Genomic DNA, 23,752 nt, shown 5'->3' on the forward strand with positions numbered 1-23,752 from the left:
TGTTGAGCAAAAGAAGCCAGACAAAAGGAATACACACTGTTTGATTCCATTTATATAAAGTTTAAAAACAGGTGAAACTATTCTGTCATGTGGGAAGTTAGGACAGTGGTACCGTCAGGGAGAAAGAAGAAGTACATGGCTATGTTTACTTAGTGAGAATTCTTTCAGATACATACTTATGTCTTGTTATCTGTATGTTTGTTACACTTCAATAAAAAGACTAATTTTTAAAAAATAAGAATATTTTAAAACATTTATATACTACTTTTTCGCAGCTTATTTTTCTGATCAGAATGTTCTGCTCTATTATAAAGCTCTCCTTAAATTTTCTAAGGCAGTTTATTCTGAAGTCTGTAGCCAGTGGAGTTGCTGATATGAATCAAATATTTATCTTGGTCCTCTCTACACCCCTTGACAGTGTATACCCATAGATACAGATGGACAGATAGATTAATGAATGGTCAGAAGGATGGTGAAGTAGTTACAGCATTTTTTTTTCCAAGTCCCTCCATTAATTCTGGTGTAGAAAAAAGGGACGTGATAATTTCAAGAGCAAAGAACCAGCCCCCCCCAAAAGGCAGAAAAAGATCAATTATATGAGTCTCCCTCCTCTATGGAGGGAGGTTTGAGCATTATAGTATATATATTTTTAAGGTTCTCCAAGTGATTCTAATGTGCAGCAGAGTTGAGAACAACTACCTTTAAGCAATTTCTACATGTGGTGCTTGTGTTTAATTGTTTTAATAACTAAATTTCTTTGTGATATTAAACAGTATGGGAATTCGTACTCATAATTTGAAGGAGGTGGCAGCACATGACCCGAGCAGAGTGCATTTTGAACTTTGCAGAAGCCCTGCATTTACTAATTGGTCTCTGTGTGTCGGACCTGTTGCTGTCACCTGGAAGTAGTGTACTTGAATTCTAGGGCTGGTATCTGTGAGGCTAATTAGACCCTTTGGAGAACTGAATTCTCTGAAACTGAAGCCATAAGGTCACAACTCTGTGAGAGGGTTATTGAATGATACGTATGTGGTGAAACTGCAAGTCTATTCCCTCATATTGTTTTGTTTCCGCCTCTCACAATGTGACCTGACCTCAGCAACCAGACATGCAGAGCATTTCAAAATGCACACAGTTACCAGGGATTTTATGCAAATAAGATAAGCCCAAGAAGAGATGGTAACTAAGATATATGTGTCTCTTCCTCCCTGGATCTGGATTGTCCCACACCAGCCTTGCTGGAAACTCAGAAATCCAGAGGATGATGGTAACAGACAAGAAATGAGGACTATGGGGAGATCTGAACTCAGGTATTGAGAGAAACACTGAAGAATGAACTCAAATTTCCCAACATGGCAGTTTCTGTTGTATGTTTTTCAGTGGCAGACTACAAGTATTGTTTTTTTTTTTTCTAGAATCATAAATTTTAAGAATAGAAGGAGCTTTGGGAATTGAATCGACTCATTTCATTTTTACAGATGAGCAAACTGATGCCCAGAGAGGTTAAGTGATTTGTCCAAACTCACACAGCCAGGAAAGGACAAAATCGAAATTAGATTCGACTTCTGACTTGCAGTTCTGAGCTGTTCCCACTATACCATGCTATTTCTGCTTTCTGTTTAACACTGTCCTCCTAATTTTTGTTACCCTAAATATGTTTCTCAACTCCATGAAGCATTTATTTATTTAAATCCAGCTTAAAAAATTAACTTCTGCCTTAAAGCATTACTCCGTGCCGTCTTAACTCTCCCCCACCTGCCTCCACACATGCACATACACCAGCTTTGCCCCTACTCCTTTTCCCAGACCCCATTGCCCTGGCGCTCAGTGCTGCAGAGTGTGAAGTTGCAGATTGGGAAGAGCGGGAGGCTGCAGGAACAGGCAGGCACCTGCTCCTGGGCTGGGAGGAGCCTGGAAGGGCTGTTGGGAATTCTCTGGTGGTCCAGTGATTAGGACTCCATGCTTTCACTGCCGTAGGCCTGGGTTCGATCTCACAAGCCATGTGGCTCGGCCAAAAAAAAAAAAAAGATATCCCCAAGAATGGAAAATGCATGACAGATAGTTTAAAAAGAAAAAGAAAGAAATTTAGACAGTTGTCCATGTTGTGATATTTGTATGGATAATGGATTTGAGGGGGACTAGACTGGATGCAGAGAAATTAGAAGGCTGATGCCGTGGTCAAGATAAAATAATGAAATGAACTGAAGAATTTAGAGGTGAAGTTGACAAAACTTGATTGGATATTCAGGGTAAGGGAAATGGGAGAGTCTAGGATGACCATCTAACTTGTAGATGGTGGTGCCCCTAAGAGAAAATGATAATTTTGAGGAGGGAAGGAAAAGATAAGTTCACTTTGGGACATGTTGAACTTGAAGTGCAGTGCCTGGCAGAGTGTTGAACTTATACAGCACGATGCTCAGGACAGAGGGCTGAGCGACAGAGAGGCCACTGAGTAGAAGCTTCAGGAAGGCTTGTCCATATGGTGCCTGAGGTGGAGTTACAGGAGGTAAGGGGAGAAACAGGCAGTACCCAATCCTTGATCTTTGAGATATTTTTGCTGCACCAGGTAGTTTAGACTTCATCTTTAAGGTTATGGAAGCCACTAAGAGATTTTAAGCAACAGAATATCATGAACAGGTCTGATTTTTGAGATGACTTTAGTAGCCATGTAGAAGATGAACTGGAGAGGAGAGGGTAGAGGCACGTAGACAAATAAAAAGTTTGAACAGAGAAGAATTAAAAAATTATTAGGACCTGAACATATCATGGTAGCAACAAAGTTGTAAGGGAGAAAAAGAGTCAAGTAACACACATGGGGATAATACACAAATTCAAAAAATACATGTGGCAGAATCAAAAATATAGTCTTACATGAGTACTTGAAGGCTTCAACCCTCCTCTAGCCTTCTAAGTAGGGATCTTGAGTCTTGTTTTGAGAGAGAGTTTTGAGTGCGATAGCTCAGCTACTGTGCTGTGAAAAGTAATAGATTTTTCAGGAAATGGATGAGTAAAGAGGCTTTTAGACCATTTTGCTATATGTCATCCTATGTAATGACCTTTTGGTATTTTGGGGTAGAGTATAGTGATTTACATTGTTTTTCAGTTTTTTATTTTTCTTATTGGATGCTATACTGAGCAAAGACAGTGCTTCAGGTGGGAGCAGGTGCATCCAGGTTACATTTACACTAATAGAATCAGTAAGACTTGGTGAGCAGTCAGCTGTGGAAGGGATAAAAAGGGAAGCCAAGACAACTCCAACAATGATGTCACAAGTCAGGTGAGGCTTATCGACAGACGTGGCAGGTCAGGGTCAAGGAAAGGGGAGTACTTTCCATTTTGATCATATGGAGTTTGAGATGCTTGAGGGCCGGTGAAGTGCAGAAGCCCAGCAGAGAAACACTCTTCTGTGACTGGAGCCCAGGAGATAGCCCTGGGCTGGACATGGAAACTTGTGATTCACTACCATTGTTGTGGTTTTTGTGGCAACTGAATATTTATATATATGGATTTTATGGCAATTATAATATATATAATTATACATATATGAATGAAGATGTATGTGGCTAAGGAAAACGAGGAGATCAAGAACAGGACTGTGGGTCACATTCTCATATAAGGGATGGTCTGAGAAATAGGAGCTCTCAGAAGAAGCTGACTCGGCATAGTCAGATGTGTGGAAGAAAACCCAGGAAAGCAGGGGTCACAGAGCCCACGGGAGGAAGTTCTAAGACAGGGGAAGTGGCTGTCAGTGTCAACTGTCACAGACAGGTAAAGAAAATTAAGGACTAAGTCACTGGATTTAGCTACAAGGAGGTGACTGGCAACCTCAGGGAGATGATGGAAAAAGAATCCTGACAGCAGTGTGGAGAGGAAGGAATGAATGAGGGATTGGAGCAGAGAGCACTCTTTGAAGAGGCTGGTTGTGAAGGAGAAGGATATAGAATGACATCAAAGGAGAGAAATTTGGGGAAAAGAGGGCAATCCTGGGGGGTGCTTTTGTTTGTTATTTATTTTGAAAGTGGTTGAGACTAGAGTATATTTATAAACCAAGGAGTAGAAAGGCAGATAAAATTTAAAGGAGAGTTGGAGTTTTGTAGAAGCAACGTCCCAGAGGAGGGAAGAAAAGACAGGATTTAGCACATGCGTGGAGAGTTTATACTTCAGCCAGAACCTTGAGGTGGAGGGTTACAGATGATGGAGGTGTTGGGGAAAGATTTGGGATAAGCAAAGGCAGTTCATGACAGATGGTAGTAAGGAGATAACAGGAAATGATACTCTGAAGTCCATAGTCCAGGTGAATAACGAGTGTAATTTCCTTCGACAAAGTGAGGGTTTTGAACGCTCGCTGTGCTCTGTGCTAGGGGCTTGCTGTCAGAAGATGAATAGGATGCCCTGAATCTCACAGGCCTCTCTGTACTCACCTCAAAAACGACTTAGTTTTGGTCTCTGCCTGTCTTTCCACTCACCCTTTCTTCCCATCCCCTCTTCCTTTTCCTTCTGTTTTATTACTCTCCTGTAGATACTTCTCCCCGTCCTCGCTCCCTTCCCCATGGCCCCTTTCTCCTCTTCCCCTGTCCCCCTTCTCTGCTCACCCATCTCTCTTGATTCCTCTGTTCCTCTTCTCTTTCCCTCTCCCTCAAACTAGCCAAAATGAGGAAACAAAATTAGCTTTTGGGTTTTCTTATTTATTGAATAAACTTTTGTTTCCTGTGTTTAATTTTTTCAAATAAGTCGAAAATTGTGTACTTCCTTCTCTAAAACTAAAGGTGTACGTGTGTCTCAATTAGATTTGTTCTGTTGCTTAATGACACCTGATAAAATAAACCTTCCTCTCTTCCACTGAGGCCCATGGGGAAGGAAACAGAACCTTTCATCTGCAACAGGCACCATGTTTATTTTGCACACACTGTTGACTCCATGAGAAAGAGAAGACTTAAATGTGATAGTCTTAAAGAAAATAAAGTGTTTTCAAAGTTTGTATGTGTTGTACTAGTAAAGCAAACATAAAGAACAAGAAAAAAAAAAACAGAAAATTCCTAACAATGTCCACACATTCAATGTTATAACTGCAATTCAAATGACAGGGGAGAATTTAAAAACAAATTGCTGGCCAAAGAAAACTGTTTGCTTCTGGAAATCTTACACTGTCTGTTGCCAGCCAAGAACATCACTGTCCTCTTTGTTCCCCTGACCTGGCAACAAACAGAACTGAGGGCCCCGTGTTGCCCTGGTAATAGCAGATGACACTCCTCACACGCTGAGAGCCACACACAGCACCGCGGGTCCTGACTCTGGCTGTGGAACCTCAGGAGAACACACACAACTGGATTTGACACTGACTTTGGCTTCTCTAGGTGACTTAAGATCACGAGTTACTAACCATATGTCAGCAGAACCAATCCTTGACTCTGATGATGATTTCTATTGAGAGTGAATATATACAAATTGCACCCGTTGCTAAACTCTAAGCCTCGTCTGCTGACAGCCTGAATTGTTTGTCATTACCTTTAGAAATAGAGCTCAAATTTTATGACTTCTAAACACCACCTCCAATTATAAACTTCATGCTTAAATGTCCTGATATGCCCTTTCTAAAGGAATCTTTAATAAAAATTTTAAACTATTTAATTTTTATAAAAGGAAAATTAGGAGTGGAGAGAAAGACTCCTTAGCATTGGGAGATAAAGCTGGGGAAGGACCCCAGAAGAAGTTCAGGTTCAGGTTCCCACAAGTGCAGGTCACATTGGACAGTTGGGATCATGACACTCCCCAGACTCAGGCATTGAGAGTGCAGTGGGCATGTGTGAGTGATCTTCACAACAAAAAATGAGGCAAGAACCAGAAAGAACAAAAGCCCCAAACAGCCCTTACATGACTACAGAGAAGAGCAAATTTCTCTGTTTTCCAGTCTCTTGAACTGTTCACGTATGTTCCTTCCAATAGCACTCTACGCTACAGATGTATGGTTCCCACATGCTCCTCACACTGTCCCTTCCTCAGTGCTGAATCATTTCTGTCTTTCACAGAAGAATGAAAATATCTAATAAAATATCTAATAAAATAATTCACAGCAAATTAATAATTGGAGAGAAAATAACTTGATTATATTTTTTTGGTGGTATGTGCATTTTAAGAAGGGTCTTAGAAGGCAATGCCTAACCCAAAGAGGACACAACCTTGGAGGGAAATGTAGACAAATGGGGGTGCTTGGGGGCAGGAGGAGTATGCTCCTATCCCTAGAGACACTCCCATAGTGATTATCTATCCACCACATTTTTAAAAAAGTGATCTTTTGACATGGATACATCAAAATTTTGAAGTGCTATTGGAATTATGCAAATGAACCTCAAACCTTCTTTTCCTCTCTCTTTCAGACCACTTCTGACACCTAAACCCTGTACTTGATTGTAAAATCTTAAGAGAATCCAAAGACAAATGTGTCTATAAAAGTCAACAAAGTACTTATTTGTATAGGTATGACTTCATGGGTTTACAAGGACATAAAATTGATCCCTTCCCCAATTTGATCATTCTTGAGAGTTGAAACCACCAAGTTCCAACACAGCGCACTTTGTCACTTCTATGGGCCCAGAACTCCTTTCTCAAAGGGTAGGGCTTTCCTTGCATCTAGTTTAAGATTTTTTTTAATAAATAATTTTTGCTTGCTAACTTATGCTTTTCTTTCACTTTTCCCACTTTCCCCTCTCCCCCTTATATTTCTCAGGACAAATGTTGCCTTTCACTTCACTGCCAGTCCCTCTCAACCCCAGGTAAGTGAAGGGCTTCAAGGTTATCATGATTCTTCCTGTTGGTGTTACCCAAAGAAACCATGGTAACAGGTAGAGTTAGCATGTGATGTTGCCCTGGATCTTTCACAACATGAGTTATATTTGTACCTTTGGAATGTTGTTCATGTAACTGGGATTTTAGACACACTTTAACCTTATCACTTGAATTGGTGTAAAATGGGAGGCATGAAGTATCTGCAGATGTTCCTTGGCTCAACCTTCATTCATAAAATTGTGGGCCTACTATGTACCAAGTAGAGTGTTAGATTGTACTAGGTGCCAGGGATAGAAGGATGAAGAAGAGACAGGTGCAACTTCTGCCCTCATGGACCTTATAATCAGGATGGGGGTGGGGAGACAGACAGTGGAAGACCACCACTAAACAAATACAAAAATAATCAATTGATCTGAAAGTACAATAAAAATGAGACAGATTTTAATTTCTACAGTGTTATGGGTAAAGTTAGTTTCTCCTGTCATTAAGAAAGAACAGGAATGCTGACAAAAATTATTAGAAGAATTAGATATTTGTGCTGTGCTCTCCATTAGGCCATAATCATTAACAGACTAAATAGATGAAAACTTTGATTGACTCAGGCTGCTTTTCTGGTGACACTTCTAGCTACCTTCCTTTTTCCTTTCATAGCTTCTGAAAGAGTGAAGTTTATGCAACAGCAAGTTTAAATAGATTTGTTTAATGTCCTGATATTTATTATAAGTCTTCTGTAGGCTGTAATGCAACTTTGTCAAAAATGGCCTTGGATATACTGTACTAAAACTGGGATTAACATATTATATGGATAACGTTGTAAATCTGTTACAACCACTTGTGAGCTGGTGAATATTTAACAACTGGTTCTTAGAGTGAAAGCCCTGTTTTGTAGCATTTGCCCATTTCTGCAGCGTAAATACCTCCACTCTGGCGGATTTCAAGCTGCTAGCGTGACATCATTGAACACAGAGTTTGGAATCGATGTGCACAATCAGCTCTGCAAGAGCCAACTCCAGCACACCTTGAAGAGTTAAATTTCCCATCAGTGAAAGCCTCCAGAGTGCATATATGCTGCCACCCAGTGACAGAGGAGGACTACAGTCCCACGATCCATTGCCCTCAGAGTATTAGCCACTTAATTCATGAAATATTTGAAAGCACTAGTTACTAGGTGCAATGGGAGATATCTATATAGAAAGGGAGGGGAAAACTTGTACCCCAACTGCAGAAAGAGTACAGTCTAATAGTCCTGTCGAAAGCTATAATAAAAATGATAGACTGAATGTCGTGATGTACTTCGTAGACTGAAAATCAGTGATGATTATATAGTATAGCTTCTTTCTATTTTAAAAAAGTATTAAACACTAAAGCCCAAATAATTTGTATATAATCACAAACTAGAGTAAAATATACTTGAAACAAAACAGAAATTCTTTGACGTCTCTGAAGGTCTTACTTTACTCGTAACTGTTCCCATTTCAGCCTATATTTTATATCCTCTTCAACTGTAGGAAAAATTTTCTGTTCCTGTAAGTCCACCCAAACTATTGCACATACTCAGACAACCTGAATCACCACTGTCTGTCTCTATTCCTGTAGACAGAAGCAGGTTACAGAAACTGGATAATCAGGACACAAGATGGTGATTTTTAGCCTAAATTCCAGGCATTGCTTTGGATCCTTGTCACTTGCTTCTTTCTGGTAAAAGTAGATTCTCAAGGCAAGGGGTTTATTTATTTGGGGTTTATGGTAATTTAAAAGTTTAAAAACAATTAGTAATACCTTGGTATACAGATAAGGCTTCGGTAGATGTCTACAGCTTGCACAAAACCAACTCCTAGAATATACAGGCATATATGTGATGCTCATTGCTGCTAATAGTAACCATAATAATGCTTTTGAGTTACAAAGTATGGTTCCCTTAAGAACCAAGAATGCCTCTTGGGAATTCCAGAGTATTCACCTTTGGAAGAGCCCTGTATTGTATGTATTTGAATCAAGCTCCAAAATAAAAGCACAAAAAATGGAGTGGCTTCTTGAGAGTGTTTCCATCTGTTACAAGGCATGAACAGACTTCCAAAAAGCAGCGTTAATGACACTCTTTAATCTTGAGATGATTTTTTTCCCCATCAGAAGGCTTTGGATTGTTGAAAAAGTTCTATTCTTATTGCTCTGGTTCTCAGAATAAGGTTAATAGAGAGGATGTGGGAATGCAAAATGAAGTTTTAATGGGTTTTGCTTCTCCTTTAAAGTGATAGATTTACTAAAGCCCTAGGATAGGGGTTTGCTTTGTTTTCCTCAAAATTTTAATCATGTATTTCATGTCAAGCTTCTCAACCAGTTTCTATATTTATAACTACTGGGCAGAAGTCCCCTTTCTTCATTATTAGCAACATGTTTAAGGCTTAGAGTTAATAAATTTTTCCAGTGGATTGATAGTCTAAGTAGGTAAATAGTGTAACTTTTGTCTATTATAAATGTTTCCTTATTCTGATGATATTGGAGAAATACTTCTGCCCAAAATTGTGAACATATTTCAGGAGGCTAGATGTAGGGCTTGGTCTTTGAATCTAAATGTCATCTCACTGTATTCCAGCCAGGAAATAGACTCTTTGGCAAAAAAGTCTAGGGGAAGGGTGGGTCTAGTGCTAATTCTTGCCTATGGGAATGTGGTTAAGATTCTTGAAGAACAGGCTTATCTGCTTTTCAAGGAGGAGCTTCATATTTCAAAATGACCCCACAGAGGCAAACCTTGTCTCCTGTCACATTTCACATATCTCTAATTCAAAGGGTTGGGGGCATCTTCTTAAGTCAAAATTAGAATGAAGTGTCGCAAAGTTTAGTTGAGAAGGAAAAACTATAAAAAATGATATGGCAATATTGTATGAAGTGGCTCCTTTCTCTTGTTCACTGCTGTGTTCCTAGTGCCTGAGCCCTGCACAGAGCATTTGCTCAATATGCAAGAGGTGAATGGCTGACTCAATTACTGGAGGCTTACTGAGATTTACATCTGAACTTTGTGCTTAATATTTGAGGAAACCACCTTATTCATGGGAAAATAGCTTGAGTTTTTGACCGTAAACATTTCTTAACATTAACAAATCCTGTCTTTCTTTTTTTTATTCTTAGTATTTTCTATACAAATTTCCTGAAGATGTGGACTCAGTTATCATTAAAGTCGTGTCTGAAATGGCTTATCCATGCTCTGTTGTCTCAGTCCAGAATATCATGGTGAGTCTTCATAGCCTGTCAACCTTCCAATATGGAGTACTATATTGTCCCAGGATAAATGAGAGAGAAGGGTGGGTACCATGTCATCCTCATACTACCTATTTCTGACAAAATTGCTAAATAATAAAAACAGTATATTGTGCACACAAGTGTGCAGTCTGTGTTTGTAGACACTGATCTGGGGAGATAGAGAGCAGTTGACTCCTCACCAAAATAAACAAAGGAAGGAAGGGAGGGAGGGAGGATCATGACAGAGAACAAGGAAGACCAACTTATGGGCTGCACAGAAAAAACGAAACCTGTTTGTTCTATTTTTTTTAATTTTTATTGTGTCATTAGGCCCTTTCTGTTTCATAAGGTGTTAATAAAAAATGGGAAAGGTGTGATACACTTTAATGATCTTTTCAGTTCTCTTTGATATAAAGTGAACTTGACTTCAGAGGACAAGGCACCAAGTTTTAGGAGGACTATTTCATGACTGTTCTGGGGGAAAACTCTTCATGGTTTCTGGCTCAGTAGGGACCCCCTCCCCTGTAATCCAGGTGACATGTGTGCTATGTATACTATGACATTAATGATGTTTTCCTTTTTTATCCCTCATGCATGTTACAGTGCCCAGTGTATGATCTCGACCACAATGTAGAATTTAATGGTGTCTATCAGTCCATGACCAAGAAAGCTGCCATCACACTACAGGTGAGACATCGCTTCTGTGGTTGTTATTGTCAGTGACAGTGCACAGTTTTTAATCAGATTACCTACTGGACCAGCCAGGTTACCTGCTGGACTTAGAAAAACCTAAGGGATTACCGCTCACTGTGTGCCTTGAATCTCTTTCCTTTCTGATTGATTTTAAAACAAAGATTGCTACACCTGAAATCAAAGCCTTGGTGATAGTAGACAGTGCTACTCTGCCAGGTGCTCCGTTCCCCTTGGGGAATCTTGGGAACCTGTGATTCAGTGGGACATGTGTCTGACAGATTGCTTAGAGAAGTAAGGGCAAAAGATTCCAGTCTACCCAATGGGGGATGCTGGTTTAGGGTAAAGTTTATCTGATCCATTTAAAACAACTAAACATATTCTACTAAAACAATATTTTAAATCAACTATCCTTCAATTGAAAAAAAACATATTGTAACCAAAACATAACTTCAACTCTGGACAGAATGGATAGGTTCAAAGGAATATGAACCACATTTGTGCAGAAGTTTGCCCTTTTGGTATGATAATTAAATTATTATTTCAATGGTAATTTTATAGCAAAAATGTACAGACATCATGTCAGCATATTTTCAAAGAGATTCTGTCCCTGGCTTTAGAGCGGTACTTACTTGGAGTACCTGCGATTTGATCTGTTCTCTAGGTAAGGAGATACTGTTTATTGAATAGCAGGCCATGAATGAGGAGAGGTTAATTATAATTTAGGTATCAGATCAAAAAACTTCTATTAGTCAGGCTTTTATTTTTAATGTCTCAGTTTTGATATCTCAAATATCTGCTCTTGTTTTTAGTATTTTTTTTCCTTAGCACATCAGCATTATGTGGTCCCAAACTTAAAAAGACAAAAAAATAACCATAGTAGGAAACTCAGATTTTACATCATCTGGACACTAAATTAATGAAGTGCAAATCATATCAGTACATTCCTACTTTCAATATGTTTGGCAATAAGTTATTACTTCTCTTTTGGACCCATGAGTCAGTACTGGGCCATTTTCTCAGTGGGTTAAACATAATATCAGAAATTTGGGGATAATAAAAAAAATCAGAGTTGTATAAATATACTGGACCTTAAAGATTATCTTGTCAACCATGTTTCATTCATGGATGAGAAACTGGAACACTGAGAAGCCCACTTAGAGAAAGTCAAGGCCAGGACTGTAACTCAGGTCTCCTGACTTGAGTTTTTGCTTCCCTAACCTAAATTGTTTATTTAACTGCTGACTGTGTGACTTTTAGGAAAGTCATTTATCATTAAATTTTAAAATAATAAAAACTTAATATAGTGAAGCTAAAACTGCCCAAAAAATAAAGTTTATTTAAGAATTTAATATACAAGTATGAATTATTAAACATAGACTGTTGACATATATTTTATACAGGGTCTACTACAATTCTAAGCACTCAAGTGGGCACCAGACAGATTGAAATCAGAACAGTCTATTTACATAATTTCTTGGATATAACAATTATTTTATTATGGATAACCTGGAGTAGATCATGGGAATGTGAGAGTCCTTTCTAAGGAGTTAGGGAGCAGGGGTGAACTTTACTTTTCTTCTCCTTCCTCTTTCTTTTTGCCCCCACCATTATGGACTTTCTCCCTTCTTCTCCCTATCTTTATGTCTTGTGCAGAAGAAGGATTTTCCAGGTGAGCAGTTCTATGTGGTGTTTGTGATAAAGCCTGAAGATTATGCCTGTGGAGGATCTTTCTTCATCCAGGGTAAGCAACAGTGAGGAGTATTTATCTACTTAGAAAAACCTAACAGAATGGAATGGAAAGGAAGCCAAAAGCTCATTTTGGCCCCTTCTGGCTCCTTCCAACCATCTCTAGTTCCCACTAAGTGAAGGTCATCAGCAGTGGCTTGGCAAGGCAGTCTGAGACATACATGAGAAAAAAATAAAGGGAAGAAAATAATAAATCTCAAGATATTATTGATACCACAAAATGCCATTTAGTGCCTGAATCTTTTCAAAGTCTTGCACTCCCTCAGTTGGCCCAGTTGGCCCAGTTCACTCAGTTGGCCCTTTACTCAACAAATATTTACTTCTGTGAAGTAATGATCTTATACAGCAGATCGAGGTCCATTTTCAAAGATCATTTTGGCAGCGAGTAGCAATGGAGCCACTTATATTTATCAGTAGTCATCATTTCCCCAAGGAAAATTCAGAGTTCTCAATTCCCATTGCCAAAATTGTACCTTTCAAGATGGTAAGTAAGCAAAGTAGGGCAACTTATCCCAATGGCAGGGGTTATGTCAGCTCTTAAGCATAGTACAAGTGGTTATGGGCAACTACCCACTAACTACCACAGGAATGGAATAGGCTGTTGAATGAAAACACAGACCCCCCAGCAGCTGATAGGCCATATGTGATCAACATGAAAAGTGTTTACTGTTGAGTGTAACATCGTTCGCTCAGTATTTAGGTGAATTTTCTTCTAATATATTCTTTAATCTCTTAATTACATAGCTCTAGAGTTTTGCCAACATCCAATGTTCTCGGTAAACTGTAAGTCCTTTGATGGCCATATAAGAAAAAAACAAATTCTCACTGCCTAGAAAAATGCAAACCAACAGTGCAAGAGGGTTCCCTTTTCTCCATACCCTCTCCAGCATTTATTGTTTGTAGATTTTTTGATGATGGCCATTCTGACCAATGTGAGGTGATAGCTCATTGTAGTTTGATTTGCATTTCTCTAATGATTAGTGATGTTGAGCATCCTTTCACGTGTTTGTTGGCAATCTGTATATCTTCTTTGGGGAAATGTCTTTTTAGGTCTTCTGCCCATTTTTGGATTGGGTTGTTTGTTTTTTTGATATTGAGCTGCATGAGCTGCTTGTATATTTTGGAGATTAATCCTTTGTCAGTTGCTTCGTTTGCGAATATTTTCTCCCATTCTGAGTGTTGTCTTTTTGTCTTGTTTATGGTTTCCTTTGCTGTGCAAAAACTTTCAAGTTTCATTACGTGGGAATGTAAATTGATACAGCCACTATGGAGAACAGTATGGAGGTTCCTTAAAAAACTAAAAATAGAACTATCATACAACCCAGCAATCCCACTACTGGGCATATACCCTCAGAAAGAGACATGTACCACAATGTTCATTGCAGCACTATTTACAATAGCCAGGACATGGAGCAACCTAAGTGTCCCTCAACAGATGAATGGATAAAGAAGATGCAGCACACATATACAGTGGAATATTACTCAGCCATATAAAGGAACGAAACTGAGCTATTTGTAGTGAGGTGGATGGGCCTAGAGTCTGCCATACAGAGTGAAGTAAGTCAGAAAGAGAAAAACAAATACCATATGCTAACACATATATGTGGAATCTAAAAAAATCCAAAACAATGGTTCTGGTGAACCTAGGGGCAGGACAGGAATAAAGACACAGACATAGAGAATGGAATTGAGGACACGGGAAGGGTAAGCTGGGACGAAGTGAGAGAGTGGAACGGACATATATACACTACCAAATGTAAAATAGATAGCTAGTCGGAAGCAGCTCCATAGCACAGGGAGATCAGCTCGGTGCTTTGTGACCACCTAGAGGGGTGGGATAGGGAGGGTAGAAGGGAGGCGCAAGAGGGAGGAGATATAGGGATATATGTATACGTATAGCTGATTCACTTTGTTATACAGCAGAATCTAACACAACATTGTAAAGCAATTATACTCCAATAAAGATGTTTAGGGCTTCCCTGGTGGCGCAGTGGTTGAGAGTCCGCCTGCCGATGCAGGGGACATGGGTTTGTGCCCCGGTCCGGGAAGATCCCACATGCCGCGGAGCGGCTAGGCCCGTGAGCCACGGCCGCTGAGCCTGTGCGTCCGGAGCCTGTGCTCCACAACGGGAGAGGCCACAACAGTGAGAGGCCCGCGAACCGCAAAAAAAAAAAAAAAAAAAAAAAAGATGTTTAAAAAAAAAAGAAAAAAAAATGCAGACCAAAAATGTAGTAGCTCTCTATTTTTGCAGCTGTTTTCTTCAGATGTCTGTGGCATATTGAGCCACAGGACATCAGGAGAAGGGTCAAGCCTTCTTTATTCAAGAAAGGAGGCTGCGTTCTCATTTGACTCACTTAGTGCTACCAAAATGCACCCAAAGGCCAAGTTGAAAGTTTTTTTTTTTTTTTTTTTTTTTTTTTTTTTTGCGGTACACGGGCCTCTCACTGTAGTGGCCTCTCCCATTGCGGATCACAGGCTCCGGATGCGCAGGCTCAGCGGCCATGGCTCACGGGCCCAGCCGCTCCGCGGCATGTGGGATCTTCCTGGACCGGGGCACGAACCCGTGTCCCCTGCATTGGCAGGCGGACTCTCAACCACTGCGCCACCAGGGAAGCCCTCAAGTTGAAAGTTTTAATCAAAAAGAGTATTAGACAGTTTGACGGTTTTCACATAGTTCTCGCTAAAAGAAAATTCAGCAACCAGAGTTAATTCTGGACAGTTTTTAAACAACTGTTCAGATCAGAGACCAGGAACCTAGTATCTGATCCATTGTGCTTTGTTCTTTTTTACCAGAAAAGGAGAACCAGACCTGGAATCTACAACGTGCAAAGAACCTTAAAGTGACCATTGTTCCTTCCATTAAAGGTCAGTCTTGTTACTAAGATTTAGTGGAGAGATTCCTATGTCAGGAAGGCAGTCATGTCATTCAATGCTAATGTCATCCTTCCAGAGAAACATCATAAGAAAACTAATGTTTACCTTAGAGATAGAAGAGAGAATCAAAGCATTTTGTTAAATCCTTTGCAGAAAGAAAGGGAAGCCAATTATAAAGTTGTATACAGGAAGTCCCTTCCCAGCTTCCCTGAGGAAGTCATCACTGTGAAAAGCAGCCATTTATGGACGATGTCTGGGTGACCTCCAATAGCTTTGCTGCTTTGAGTGGAATTATCTTAGGATTTAAGAAAGAGTGTGATGCAGATGGGCCCATGAAGCTGTCCTGTCCCAAACATGGTCCCCTCTTCTCTTGAGGACATCCTGACCAAAGCTGTTTCTCTTCCCTCAGGATCTGTTTATGTGAAATCCATTCTTCTCAGTTTCCTCATCTTCTTCTCCTTCTACTTGGGATGCCTGTTTGTTGCATTTGTTCATTATATCAGGTACGTCAAGAGTTTCAAGAAATGTCAACCCCCTTCACCTGTCTCTGCTTAGTGATTAGCACATTAGATTTTAGAGCCATATTAACTGGATTCGAATCTACCTTAGCCACACACTGTGTGATCTTGGGCAAGTTACTTAAACTTTCTGTGCTTAAGTTTCTTCATCTGTAAAATGAGATAATAATTTACCTCATAGACCAGTATAACTGCAGTGTTTACATCAATGTCCTGCACAGAGTAAGTGCTGATAGTGTTAGCTATTTTCATAGTTAATGAAACTTCAACAGAAAGATAGCTTGGGTAATTTTTAGACCAGAAAATACTCAATGTAGATCCTACGGAACGTAGGAAATGAGTTCTACCTAACATGGAGATTTAGAAACAGCTTTAAACATTCCATCAAAAAGTACAATTAATACCTAAAATAAATATTGAGGTATAATAAGTAGCAGGAGTAATAAATATGCTTTGACACTACATTACCAGGTGCTTTCTTAGTGTTGTAGCATCAATTTTACAGTAAAATGTTCCTCGAGAGAAAAAAAGGAGATAATCATGCTGTAATTTGGAAATTTCCCTTCCCAAGAGTTTGGAGCCCCCAGTGAAAAGAGCACCAGTCTTTCCTTGTATCTCAGAGCAGGCCTGAACCTTGAGAATTCCATAGCTTGTCGTGGTCTCTGTAAAACAACTACAAAGGAATGGCAGGAGGTATAATAAACAAATGTTCTCTCTCCTCTTGAGCATGTAAAGAAAACAAAGCCAGTATGGAGTTTTCAGATTACTAGGCAAGATTAGTCTCATCTGTAGAAAAACCTCAAGGCTACCACAGTGATACAACTATCTCAGTGATACAGGCCTACCTCTGACTCAAAAAATAACTCCCTTCTGTGACTTTTATGAAGCTTTGCAATTGAGAAACTGACTTCAAAAACCCACTGACCATATCTGGGACAATTTGAGAACCAAAACAATTAAGGAGAAAAGTGAATTATAAGCCATTGAGAAAAATAGAAATTCATGAATCCATCCCAGTAAGGGAAGAAAGGAAGGGAGAAAAGGAGGGAGGAAGGAAGGGGGGAAAGAAAGACCAAAATGCTTACAGATATACATTTAATAAACTCAACAAAATTACTAAAACAGATACACATTAGGGACAGGACCCATTAGCAAATACTGACCTAGGAGGGAGGATTCTTGCCTACAGCACAACACCAAACACTGACTGGTAAATAAGGAGAGAGTGCTGGAATTGGAAAATCATCATTTTGCATAGATCAGGTTAAGAATCATCAATGAATACTAAAACTAGCAGGAAAATCTGATGAGGATCAACATATCTGCATGGCCTTAAGTATATCCCCACAAATCGCTTAGTAGTTGTAAGGGAAAAAGTAGTAACTATACAGTGGAGAAATTAGACTATTGACAGGGTGATAAAGGTTAATATGACCAAGGGAAAGATGGACACTGTGTGCCTCCAGATGTGACACCCTGAGAAGGAAATAGCATCACTTATGCAGTATTCCAGCCAGAAATGCACATTTTTAATATAATCCTGAGGAAAAAATTAGACAAACTCAAAATGATGAACATTCTATTAAAATGTATCACAAAAGACAAAAAATAGCTACGGAAATGTTCCAGATTGAGGGAGACTAAATATATGTGACCACTAAAGACAATATTTGATCTCAGACTGGTTCTTTTACTAGAAGAAAAATATGCTATAAAGGACATTATTGGGTCAATTGACAAAACTGTAAAACAGACAACAGATTAGATAAGATTATCATATCGATGTTAAATGTGCTGAAGTTGACAACTACACTGTGGTTATGGAAGAGAGTATCTTTATTCTTTGGAAATATTTAGGCACAAAAGTTCATGACATATGCAACTTACTTTCAAATGGGTCAGAAAAAAATGTTTATGTATACATGCATATGAAAACATACATATGCACCCAGAGACAGAATGAGAAAGCAAAGGGGGTAATATGCTAACAATAAGTGAATCTAGGTAACGATACATGGGTATTCTATATTCTATTCTTATTCTTACAGCTTCTCTATAAATGTGAAATTATTTTCAAATAAAAAATTAAAAAAAACTCCAGTCTACAGGCAAATATTATAGCTGGAAAGTATACATACATTAACTGGTTATCAGCTCATTAATTTATCAGATCATAATCACTAACACTGAACAAGTACTTACTCTTTGCCAGGCACTCTGAGTAGACTATCTCATGAAAAGCCCCACAACAAGTAGTAGTATATCATTATTTGACAGTTCAGGAAATTGAGGCATTCAGAGGTTAAGCAGTTTGACCAAGAATTCACTGCCTGGGATTGAACCCAGGCAGCCTGGCTCCAGAGCCTTAGCTCTTAAGCAGCCCGGACAAGATGGGTCTGGAGTGGTCAGGGCATGTGAAGGAGGGCAGTCCTAATCAAGGAAACCAGGTCAAAAGCCTGGAACCCCAGCATGAATTTGATTGAAAAGGGGTCCGAAAAGCTGCCAATTTTGACTCAGATGAGTTACAGCGTCATGGGAAAAGAAGTTCATCTTTTCTGCCTCTCTTAGGAAGGCTGTCTCTACCGCTGATGTTTTAGATTTTAGAAAATAGGTTTCACCTCTTTAGTTACCTAGCAGACATAACCAGTGTACAAACAGACAAAAATTAATAGCTGGATATCAATCTCTCTAAAGTTGTTATTCAGCCTGCTGAAGAGAGCACAGTTTTTGAAAATCGTGGCCTAAGGCTCTGTCGAAACCTCTGGCTGCCAGATTACTTTGCTACTGCCAACTGCACAAGCATAGATTCTTTCCAAATATAGGCAAACTGAAAATAGAAATCTGGAGACATAAGAACTACTTGGCATCTAAATAGGGGAATAAACTGAGAGAAAATGCTAATAGAACTCTTCCTTCATTGAACTAAGCAGAAATAACAAAGTTTTCTACAAAACCAAGTGAAGCCAGCCAGTCCTGGAGCAGAATGCCAATTGCTTGTTGAGCCCCCTGTTCTTTATTACTAATACATGTGGGGTTTGCAGTACATGCTATGAGATCAGGATGAAAACAATGATTAGAGACATGGCTCCTGTCCTCAGGGAGCTAAGAATTCAAAGTGTTTTTATGCTATTTTTTTAATGTTTTTTTGTTTTTATGTTTTTTGGCTCAACCCTAAACTCCATTCCCCTCCCCACCCACCAGCTCCAATTCATTCAGCAAGTATTTATGGAGCCCCTGCAATGACCCCCTGGGTCAAGAACTGCATACATGTCCCTTTTTTTCTTTAATTATATTATATCTATATCACTTTATTTTTTTTTATTTTATTAATTTATTAATTTATTTTTGGCTACGTTGGGTCTTCGTTGCTGCGCAGGGGCTTTCTCTAGCTGCGGCAGGCAGGGGCTACTCTGTTGCGGTGTGCGTGCTTCTCATTGCAGTGGCTTCTCTTGTTGTGGAGCACAGCCTCTAGGTGTGCAGGCTTCAGTAGTTGTGGCTTACAGGCTCTAGAGCGCAGGCTCAGTAGCTGTGGCGCACGGGCTTAGTTGCTCCACAGCATGTGGGATCTTCCCGGGCCAGGGCTCGACCCCGTGTCCCCTGCATTGGCAGGCAGATTCTTAACCACTGTGCCACCAGGGAAACCCTGCATACATGTCTCTTATTGCTTCCTCTCAGTCACCCTGCCAGATGTTGAGTTCAAACTACATGATCCTGATTACTCGTTCTTCCCTTGATTCCTGTATTAGTTATCTATTGCCACAATAATGCTGCATAAAAATCAACCATAAAAACTCCAAAAACTCCAACCATAAAAACTCCAATACATATTTACATTTGCTCACAAATCTATGGGTCAGCTGGATGATTCTGCTAATCTGGACTAGGCTCAGAGATCTCAGCTGGGTGTGGTCATAGAGTGAAATCAACTGGCAGGTCAGAGAAGAGCTGGCTTTTCTAGACTGGCCTCAGCTGTACTTTGCCTCTCATCCTCCAGCAATCTAGCCCTGGTTTATTGTATCTCCAAGAGAGATAGCAGAAGAATGCAAGGCTTCCTTAAGATGTAGGTTCAAAAGTGGCATGATGGGCTTCCCTGGTGGCGCAGTGTTTGGGAGTCCGCCTGCCGATGCAGGGGACACGGGTTCGTGCCCCAGTCTGGGAGGATCCCACATGCCGCGGAGTGGCTGGGCCCGTGAGCCATGGCTGCTGAGCCTGTGCGTCCGGAGCCTGCGCTCCGCAACGGGAGAGGCCACAACAGTGAGAGGCCCACAAACTGCTAAAAAAAAAAAAAAAAAAAAGTGGCATGATATCACTTCCCCCTCTTTCTATTGGCCAAAACAAGTGATAAGGCCAGTCCAGCTGCAAAAGGTAAAGATACAGACTCCACTTTTGATTGAAGGAGCTAGATACAAGATGAGGTATAGCCATTTTTCAATCAATCTAGCATAGGTCTCATTTACTCTTTTTTTGTTTGTTCACTGGATACTGCCTGCCTCACCCTAGCTTTGTAAATCATTTAACTCCTCTAATTAAGAACTTTATCAGCTCCAAAACCTAGGGCAAATGTGGTTAAAGCCTGTTAATACAAACACAGTCCAAACACATCATCTTTTATGAGTTCATATAATTGCTTGCTAGTTAATATCACTAAAATTGTTTTTTTAAAGGGACTTCCCTAGAGCCTCATTTGCCAGCTAGAACAGTCAGACCCAACTGTAACTGCTCTCCTTAATGATATGCCTTGTTCACTCAACAAATATTTAGTTATCATTTCCTGGGTGCCAGGCCCTGTCCTAAAGGTTAGTGATACAGCAGTGAACAAGACAGTCTAGATCCCTGCTCTGATAGAGCTTCCATTGTACAAAGGAAAAACATATAAGCAAGCAAGCAAGCAATTAATAAAGAAAATAATTTCAGCTAGTGACAGGAGGAGAACAAACATAGTGGTGGGACAGAGAATGATTGGACTGGGGAAGCTACTTTAGATTTGATTTGTTCAGTGGGGAAGACCTCTCAGGACCAAGACCTGAATGGCAAGTAGGAGCCAGCCATGTGAGGATTTGGGGAGAGAGTGGCCCAAGCAGAGAACAAGAGCAAAGGCCCTGAGGCAGGGATGGGTTTGCTGTGTCTAGGAACGAAAGAGGTATGAAGAGAAGTCCTTCCACCAAACATACCAGGATCAGGGGTGTGCAACTTCTAGAGCCCCCATTTGGAAGTAAATAAGAACATGTACCAAAGCACAGGCACATATAGTCCCCAACTTTTCTCCCTTCTCCCCCGACTCCAACCTCATATCCAAAAGGGAAGCTCATTTGGGGGGAAGAGAGAATTCACATTTTAATTTTTGATAGACAATTACATTTGATACACCCTTTTTTGTTTTGTTTTGTTTTGTTTTGTTTTTGTTGTTGTTGTTTGTTTTTGCGGTATGTGGGCCTCTCACTGTTGTGGCCTCTCCCGTTGCAGAGCACAGGCTCCGGACGCGCAGGCTTAGTGGCCAAGGCTCACGGGCCCAGCCGCTCCACGGCATGTGGGATCTTCCCGGACCGGGGCACGAACCTGTGTCCCCTGCATCGGCAGGCAGACTCTCAACCACTGTGCCACCAGGGAAGCCCCAACACCTGGTTTTTTAAATAATGACTTTATTAAGACATAATTCATAGACCATAAAATTCACCCCCCTTTAAAAATTCAGTGGTTTTAGTATATTCACAGTTGCACAACCATCACCACTATCTAATTTTCATCATCTCCAAAAAGAAACCCTGAGTTTATCAAGATTATAGGATACAAGATCAATATACAGAAATCAATTGTATTTCTATACACTGGCAGTGCACAGTTCAAACACGAGATTAAGAAAATAATTCTATTAACAATAGCATCAAAAATAATAAAGTACTTAAGAAAAAATTTAAGAAATTAAATATAAGACTTGTACATTGAAAACTACAAAACATCCTTGAAAAAACTTAAAGAGAACCTAAATATATGAAAAGACACCCTGTGTTCATAGATTGAAAGACTTAATATTATTAAGATGGTATAGTAGACAGAATAATGCCCCCCAAAATGCTCATGTTCTAATATTCAGAACCTGTGAATATGTTACTTTACATGGCAAAAGAGATTTTGCAGATGTGATAAAATTATGGAGATTATCCTGGATTATCTGTGTGGGTATAATGTAATCACAAGTGTCCTTATAAGAGGGAGGCAAGAGAGTCAAAGACAGGAGGAGGTGTGATGAGGGAAGCAGAGGTTGGAGTAATACATTTGAAGATGCGGGAAGGGGCCATGACTTAAGGAATGCAGGCCACGTCTAGAAGTTGGAAAAGGCAAAGAAATGGATCCTCCCCTGGATTCTCCAGAAGGAATATAGCCCTGCTGATATCTTGATTTTAGCCACATAAGACTCATTTTAGAATTGACATCCAGAACTGAAGATAATAAATTTGCATTGTTCTAAACCACTAAGACTGTGATAATTTGTTACAGCAGCAATATAAACTAAAAGACGTGGTAATACTCCCCTAACTGATTTATAGATTCAACACAATCCCTATGAAAGTCCCAGCTGACTTTCTTCCAAAAATTGATAAACTGATCCTAAAATTCATATGGAAATGCAAGGGACCCAGAATAGGAAAAAAAATCATGAAAAAAAAAAGAACAAAGCTGGAGGTCTTACACTTTCTGATGTCAAAACCAACTACAAAGCAACAATATTCAAAACTCTGGCCCTGACATAAGGAAATACATACAGACCAATGGAACAGAATTGAGAGTTCAGAAATAAACACTTACATTTATGGTCAATTGATTTTTGACAAGGGTAACAAGACAATTCAATGGAACAAGGATATTCTTTTCAACAAATGGTGCTGGGACACTTGGGTATCCACATGAAAAAGAATGAAGTTGTACCCCTACCTTACAACATATAAAAAAAATTAACTCTAAATAGAACAAAGATCTAAATAAAAGAGCCAAATCTATAAAACTCTTGGAAGAAAACATAGGTGTAAATCTTTGTGACCTTAGATTACGTAATAGTTTCTTAGATATGATAGCAAAAGCACAAGTAAAAAAGAAAAAATAGGTAAATTGGACTTCATCAAAATTAAAACTTTTGTGTTTTTAAAGGACATTATCAAGGAAGTGAAAATACAAAACTGGAGAAAATGTTTGTAAATCATATATCCAGTAAGAGTCTAGTATCCAAACTATGTAAAGAATTCTTACAACCCAAAGATAAAAAGAAAAATATCCCCATTTAAAAATAGGCATTTTTTAAATTGAATAGATGTTTCTCCAAAGAAATATGCAAATGGCCAATAAGCATGTGAAAAGATGTTCAACAACATTAGCCATCAGGGAAATGCAAATCAAAACTACAATGAGATATCACTTCATATCCACTAGGATGGCTATAATAAAATTTTTTAAATGAAAATAACGAGAGTTGGCAAGGATGTGGAGAAATTAGAAACTTGTACATTGCTAGTAGGAATGTAAAATATTTAGTTCCTGCTATTGAGCTACAGTAGAAAACAGTTTAGAAAAAAATGTTAAACGCAGAGTTACCTTATACTCAGCACTTCCATTTCTAGGTCATACCCAAGAGAATTTAACACATATATCCACACAAAAACTTGTACACAAATATTCATAGCAGTGTTATTCATGATAGCTAAAAAGTGGACACAATCAAAATGTATATCAAGTGTAAACAAATAAATTAAGCATGGTATATATCCATACGATGGAATATTATTCAGCCGTAAAAAGACTGAAGTATTCACTCATGCTACCACATAGATGAACCTTGAAAGCATTATGCTAAGTGAAAGAAGACAAAGAGACCACATGCAATACAATTCCATTTATATGAAATGTCCAGA

General features: G+C 39.4%; 1 protein-coding gene across 6 annotated transcripts in view; it reads left to right on the forward strand.

Moving 5' to 3' along the window:
- SIDT1 (SID1 transmembrane family member 1) overlaps nucleotides 1-23,752 on the forward strand; it is an 89,837-nt gene that overhangs the window by 32,071 nt on the left and 34,014 nt on the right. For 3 of the 6 annotated variants that reach the window (XM_060099862.1, XM_060099864.1, XM_060099865.1), the window contains exons 4-9: nucleotides 6,725-6,770; nucleotides 9,910-10,011; nucleotides 10,624-10,707; nucleotides 12,367-12,454; nucleotides 15,253-15,324; nucleotides 15,743-15,836. In XM_060099862.1, coding sequence (XP_059955845.1) covers nucleotides 6,725-6,770; nucleotides 9,910-10,011; nucleotides 10,624-10,707; nucleotides 12,367-12,454; nucleotides 15,253-15,324; nucleotides 15,743-15,836 — 486 coding nt within the window. Of the gene's footprint in view, nucleotides 1-6,724; nucleotides 6,771-9,909; nucleotides 10,013-10,623; nucleotides 10,708-12,303; nucleotides 12,455-15,252; nucleotides 15,325-15,742; nucleotides 15,837-23,752 lie in introns of those variants that run through there. The other 3 variants (XM_060099866.1, XM_060099868.1, XM_060099867.1) reach the window with 3 other exon arrangements.

This window comes from Mesoplodon densirostris, chromosome 5 (assembly GCF_025265405.1).
Source record: "Mesoplodon densirostris isolate mMesDen1 chromosome 5, mMesDen1 primary haplotype, whole genome shotgun sequence".
Taxonomy (NCBI): Eukaryota; Metazoa; Chordata; class Mammalia; order Artiodactyla; family Ziphiidae; genus Mesoplodon; species Mesoplodon densirostris.